The sequence below is a fragment of the Grammomys surdaster genome, unplaced genomic scaffold, assembly GCF_004785775.1.
Source record: "Grammomys surdaster isolate TR1022 unplaced genomic scaffold, NIH_TR_1.0 125793, whole genome shotgun sequence".
In the NCBI taxonomy this organism is placed as follows: Eukaryota; Metazoa; Chordata; class Mammalia; order Rodentia; family Muridae; genus Grammomys; species Grammomys surdaster.
The window spans coordinates 1,146,075-1,153,037 of NW_021620624.1; the positions used below are offsets into that span (position 1 = coordinate 1,146,075).

Sequence of the window (6,963 nt, forward strand, 5' to 3'; positions counted from 1 at the left end):
ATCCATGTTGTGTGTAAGATACATCCATGTTTTATGTAAGATACATCCATGTTGTATGTAAGATACATCCATGTTGTATGTAAGATACATCCATGTTGTATGTAAGATACATCCATGTTGTAGCATCTATCAGCACTCATTTCCTTCTGTTGCTGAATAATATTCCACTAGATGTAGATACCTACATATGGGCTTTAAGTACTTACCTCTTAGCTATTTTTAATGTATTGTTTTTAGTTTTTGCTTGTATACAAAGGAGCAGAATTGTCAGGACATGCCACAGCTGTATTTAACTTTTTAAAGCACCATGTTTCTTTAAAATTATTTGCATCTTTTGAATTGATTTCTAGTTTGAACTCAAACAGAGGAAGATGTTTATTTGGGTATAGGTACTTTCTCTGTTCTTTTCCCATGGGATCCCACCTGCTGCTAGGTAGCACACACAGTAATATGTGTGGTCCAGCTCAAGGGAGCTCGCAAGGTAGCTGAGGCACTTGCCAATCCTGAAGAGTCTGGAACATTCTTCATTGAGGCTAAGAACATACTTCTTTCTTATCTTTCTTTTTTTAATTTAACTTTATTTTTTTACATATTTACTTTACATTCCACTCACTGCCCCCCTCCTGGTCACCCCTCCCACAATCCTTCCCCCATCCCCCCCACCCCCGCCAGTGAGAGAGCATATTTCTTTACCAAACAACTAGAGCTCCCCCTTTCACATTCTTCCTTCCCCTTTTCTTTCCTCCTTCTTTTGCTGGGGATTAAACCCAGCCCTCAGATGCTGGATAAGCACTTCACTGTGGGACACAGGTACAACTAAAAATGTACCCAAGCAACAATTTTTAAGTTAACTGAGCAAATCTGGGTCAATACAGGACACTAGAGGTTAAACCATTCCAGAGAGGCTCAGGGAACATGGTCAGATGCCACGTGGGCTTTAGACTAGAGGAAAGGTACAGATTCCATTTTCCCCCTTCCTAGGTCCAAAGGTGCTGTGACTGGTATAAATTGCCTCCTCCACCCGCTAAAGACTCTTATGTAGTCCCCAGATAGTGGCCCTCGTGAAAGGAGAGCGGACAGGAGGCGCTGATGTAATCAAGGGATTAATCCATTGGTGAGTTCCAAGTAGAATGGCCCTGACCGAGGGACTAGGTCATGTGAGTGTCTCCCTGGCTCAGTTTTCTGGTGTCTGCACCCTAGCTGCCGGGGGGTGAGCAGCTTGTCCTCCATGTCTTTCTGCCTTAGCATGGCTCCAAAACAAGACTGGGGCGGTGACCACATCTGAAACGGAGAACATACCTGAAATAATTTGGAGAGATGAAGTTGCTTACCCTCAACCAACAGAAACCTGTCACATGATCTATTCAGGTTTAAATTATTTTATAATTGTTAAAAGAAATGTATTTATTTATTTGGTTTTATTTTAAGACAGGGCCTGTAGCCACTGAAAAGGGGTTTTTGTTGTTGTTCTCTTTTACTGCGACTGTGTCTGACTTCTCCCGACCATGCTTCTATCATGCAGTAAGTGGATAGAAGACAATCTATGAAGAGCAAAGGTTAGACACAGCAGCTACCCAGTGAAGCCTGGGATGGCTTAAAGAACAGCAGTGCACACGTGTGTGACCCGGGCTTACTTTTACTTATGTCTGTTTGTCCTGGCTCTATTCCCTAAGTCCTTAGAAACCCAGCCCAAATTTCACCAGCATTTGTAGAATTCCTTGAAAGTTCCCATGTGCTGTGGCCTGAGTATTTGCACCCGTTTCCTTTATGTTGAAATCCTAATCCTAACCCCCAGTATGATGGTACTAAGAAAACCATTTCATCTTAGTTCTTTTCTGTTATAACAGAATACCTGAGATTGGGTAACTTATAAGGAGTAGTGCTTTACTTTGGTCCATGGTTCTAGAGGAGACCGCAGAGCTTAAGAGTAGGTAGCTGCATGGTGAGGTCCACACGTTGCTTTAACTCGTAGTAGAAAGACCAAAAGACTACCCAGTCTCTCAAAAGTTGCATGAGCACTTGCTGTTTTGAAAGGAGTTCTGTTCCAAGCACCTATGTCAGGCAGTTCACAACCACACATAATTCAAGTTCTAGGGGATCTGGCGCCCTCTTCTGGCCTCTGCGGGAATATACGTATGGACAAACAGTCACATAAAATTAAAATAAGTAAGAATAGTACTCAGTGGCTCTGAAAAAGGCATAAATGATCAGTGCTTATGTGTGGTTTAAGGTGGCTTGTGTCTAGCTTTTTGTTGTGGTCAGCATTTTTGGTAACCCTTCTAGAGTGACCTTCTCCTTTAATCTGGGTCTTCGGAAGTGTTCATTAAGGGAGAATTTGTGTATTCCTAGCTAATTTTAGTGTGCAGCTAACTTACAAAAGAGGCTTCAGTGGGCACCTTCTCAAAGGAATAGTTTTCATGAAAATCAGGACGCTCTGAAGTAGCAAGGAAACATCAAACAAACACATTCTCCAGTAACTGATGTTTACATGAGACCTTGTTGACCAGGCTAGCAGGATGGTAGGAATCGGACGCACCAAAGTGGCTTGAAGTTGACCAATTTAAAAACACAAGAACTGAAAGGGATCCTGGCTGGCTGGACACCAATCGGTCACTAAATACAGCCTCTTCCTGCTAGCTCCTGTTACCTCCCCACCCCGCTTCCTCCTGGCTCCCTGGTTCCCTCCTCTTGCCCCCCTCCCCTCTTTCTCTCTTTCCTGCTTGGTTGCTTCTCTGCAGTAAACATTTGTTTAAAAAATGAACAACAACAACAACAAACATCCTCTTTCAGTCTCCAGTACATTTCTCGGATATTTTTTTTCAGTACTTTTCCACCAGGATAAAATCTGACTAAATCGAGGCCTGGATCCTTCTCTCCCAGGTCAATCCTGTATCCCCAGCAATAGAATGTCAGCCCAGCTCGGATCATGTTGGGGTAATGCTAGGCACCTCGGTTGCTGCGGGCCAAACTGGGCAGGTCCGGGCAGCTCAGGGCTGTGCTGGTCTCCTAGCGACTCGGGACGCTGTGGGGGAACTTGCCACTCAAGACCCGGCAGTAGTCCTGCAGCGGGCAGTCATGGCGGAGCGTGGGCAGCGGCTCCAGCCCACGACTCTGGCTCCGAGACTGCGGAGGGAGCGCCGGAACTGCGGGTGGTAAATACAGTGCTCTTGGAGCTGCTTGCAGGGGACCTGGGTCCCCTGGGCTGGGGCGGAGGTAGACCTCGCTGCTAGGAGTTGTTTTACTCCGTGTCCCCTCACTATTGTAATAGAGCAAAAGGTCTAGTGCTGGAATGACACAGTCTTTTCAGTTTGTTTGGGTTTTGCCACAAACCCCCAGGGGGAGAGGCTGTCCTAGCCTAGGACTCTTGAGTGCCTGCCTTAGACACAGACACACCCTTCTTGGAGTTCATCAGATACTCTGGGACCCCTAGTTCCCTGTGTTCAGTTTATGGCATCTATGATATTGAGAGTCTTTAGCCCTCCAGTTGGAAGCCCTAATCAAGCAGAACCCTTAGCAGGAGCTAGCTTCCTGGTAAGGCAGGCTACTACTTTGAAAGGTTAGTAGGGCGGGAAAGAAAGAGGCTTTTATTTTTCTCTTGCTGAATCCTTGAGAGTGCGTTTTTTTTTTTAGCTGGTGAAGAGGTGCTTCTTCAGTGTGGTGACTAAGCCTAGAATCAGAAAGGCTCAGTATGTAGCCTAGGCTAGCCGTAAGCTGGTGGTCTCCTGCCTCAGCCTCCAGAGCCCAAGGATTAGATGTCTAGCAGTACACCCAGCTCCCTGCACTCTTGTTTTCTTACTGTGAATTGGCCTCGAATCAGTGAGTCAGCTCTGTAGGTTCTCGAGGGCCCTTGGGACTGGCAATACACAGAACTCAGTGTACTCTTTCTGCAATTATGAACGCTTTGGGAATCTTTGCAAAATCCTTCCGTCTGAAACTTATTTGCTTCAAAATAATTGTAGACTCAGGAGAAAGTGCAAATGTCCAAGATCCCATATAGCCTTCTGGAGCTGTTTCCAATGGCGCTGTCTTACACATTTGTAGCCCACCACCAAATCAGGACAGCAGCTTTGGGACAATATAGTGGTTAAATAAAATCTTTGCATTTCATCAGCTCGACTTCTGTAAAACGCTCATATGTACTTCAGGATTCCAATTGCTTTATGACCTTTCTCATAGCCGTAGAAGAATACTGTCAAGAAACAAGAACTGGTTCTGGCTCATAATTTTGGGAAGTATTGGTCCATGTTGGTGGGGAAGGTAGGCATCCCAAGCAGCTCCATCCACAGAGATGAGGGCTTGTGACATGGCTTGCTCATATCTTAGGAGATTGGCAGCACAAATGAATGAGAAGCAGAGCCAGACCATTATCCTGCAGGCTAGCAAGGCTTCACATTCTAAAAGTTCCGCAACTTCAAAACAACCAAGTGTTTAAACACAAGAACCTTTGGGGGATATTTTACACCAATCCACCACACAGGAACTGCTTTGTGAGACCTTCATTGTTAAGTCTTTCTTTCCTCAACAACCACAAATCTGTTCTCCCGTTCTGTAATTTTAAGCACTTTAAGAATATTAGCCAGGGCTAGAGACATGGCTCAGCAAATTAAGAGAGCTCAGTGCTTTTCGAGAGGAATGGGGTTGGGTTCCCAGAACCTGTGTCAGGAGCCCGCACATGCCTGTAACTTCAGGTCCAGGGAATGTGGTAAAAACATAAAAGAGACTAAAAATAAATAATGCAAGCAAGCTAGAATAGCATCTTTTGATATTTTGATATTTGCTCCTTTTCACCCATAAAGCTTGTGAGATCCATCCAAGATGTGCACGCCCATCACATGTTTGTTTCATTGCTAAGGAGTGTGTTCAAATAAAACCCAGTTTGTTTCTTTATTCACTTGAAGATATGCCAGGCTATTTTCAGTTTTTGACTATTACATAAAAAGTTGCCATAAACCTTTATGTACGTGTTTTTGCAAGAACATATATTTTCATTTCTCTAGGGTAAATCTCAATATATTATATATATTGTCTGTGGGGAACTGTAGACCTTTAGGAGAAATGCTTTTAGTTTTATGTTTTTAGTCAGGAAAGATTATTCACAGGCTTAAGGAAATGTGAAGGGTTGAGGATGGGGGTGTATGTAGTCCAGTTTGCAGAGTGCTTATCTGATACACAGCTTTGGGCTCAATCCCCAGCATGTTTATAATTGCAGTGTTCAGGAGGGGCGGAGGCAAGAGGCTCAGAAGTTGAAGGTAAAGTTGTCCTCTACAAGGCTGGTCTGAGAGTAACTTGGGCTATAGGAGGCTGAATCAATCTATAAACAGACAAACAAATAAATAAGACAATACAGGGTTAAACACTTTAACAATGAGAAGCTGAGTAGAGTAAAGGAAAGCCCGCCCTCTACATGCCTAACCCCTCAGAACCAGGAGTGAGCTAGGTAGACTGAATCTTTTCTGCCAGTTTCAGAATTCTGAGTCTCAAATTAGTAGACAGCTCCCATTTGAGATGTATGGCTGTATTTAAGCAAAAACATTTGTTACCTTCTCTGTTTTTAGGAAGGGCTTGGGTGTAAAATGGTTTTTAGTGAACTATTAACTATTAATATGACCTGGCTAGCTCCCTAGTTGAGTCAGAGTCCTAGGGATTTATTATTTAGCTCTGTGCAATTACTGGGGGTTACCCCTGATCTCATTCTCTAATGCTAGACTGGATACTTCCCTAACTGTGCTCCCCAAAATACTTGCTGTTTGGGTCTTGCTGGGCTATTTCTGCTCCAGCAGTCTGTCCTGGGAGGGAGGGGTACCTTTCACTCAGGTACATGCTGCTGGTTCGGCACATCTCATGGAGACCTTCTGCCTTCTCAGTCTTCCGTCTCTTCCCTCCTTTCTCCTCCTTCACCTCCTGGTGTCTACCTGCAACTCCCAGCCAGATAACTGCAAACCTACCTACCTATTCCCTCCAGTAATTGGCTGTAGCCACCTTTATTTAACCAATGGTTTTAAATTGGGGAGCAAGGATTGCACAACCAAAGCTGTTATATGTGGGAATTTACACATCTTGAGGCAACCAGATCTTGGGGTACAGAATACATAGCAGCATTTGAATACATAGCAGCACCATACCGACCCCCAACTCTTGAGTGTTTAAGTTACTGCTAATTGGTAGAGCTGGTTGGTTATCAATTCCAAGATGAGATGTGGCCTAGCATGCCTGTACCTTCAGCTGCTTGGAGAGTGGTTATTGAAGGTGGGGAGAAGCTTTCTGTAAACTCTTTTTTTTTTTTTTTTGGTCCTTTCATCTAGATTTTCATAACGCAGTGAAGTTAGGCTCCTTGCTCACACACACCCACTTACATACGGCAAAGAAGTTCTAGTGTTCACTGGAAACCACTGAGGACCAGGCTAGAATCTCTTTAAAATGTTTGATGATTACAGCAAAGATTGGATTTGGTATAAAGGGCCATTATGGATGACAGGGACTACAGGCAGAAAAGGCTTCAGAGGATAACACCAGCTCTCAAAACACCTAAGGCAAGCTGGCATGAGTTAGGTCATCAGACGCCTCAGGATCTGAGGCCTGGTTTGGCATTAGTTATGCCTGATTATCCTAGATCTGGTATCATCTTCCTTCCCATGTGCCATCTGTCCCATCCATCTTACCTCCATGGCCTGACTGCTCCCTGCAAGAGGGGGCCTGGCGGGGAAAGAAGCAGTGACAGAGGCCGTGTGCAAGTCAGAAAGGGGAGGGGAAATGAAGGGGGATCTATGGCTCACCTAAGGTAAACTGCGTTAGCCCAACCATCCCATTGTGGTTCCATGAAAACATTTGTCTAGTCATCTAGAACTTTGAAAGCTTTCTGATTGTTCCAGAGGAACGGAGATTTCAGATTACTCCAGGGGGAATTATAGAAATGTATCAGCTCCAGTGTGCAGCTAAGCACGGTTCACCAGCTCCAGTGTGCAG

At 44.5% G+C, this 6,963-nt stretch overlaps 1 protein-coding gene across 1 annotated transcript in view; it reads left to right on the plus strand.

The window, feature by feature from the left end:
• Positions 1-915: 915 nt before the first annotated feature.
• The window catches only part of Fam47e (family with sequence similarity 47 member E), a 38,698-nt gene continuing 32,650 nt past the window's right edge, over positions 916-6,963 (plus strand). The window contains exons 1-2 of the mRNA XM_028789204.1: positions 916-953; positions 1,031-1,114. Of these exons, the coding sequence (XP_028645037.1) occupies positions 916-953; positions 1,031-1,114 (122 nt within the window). The remainder of the gene's footprint in view (positions 954-1,030; positions 1,115-6,963) is intronic.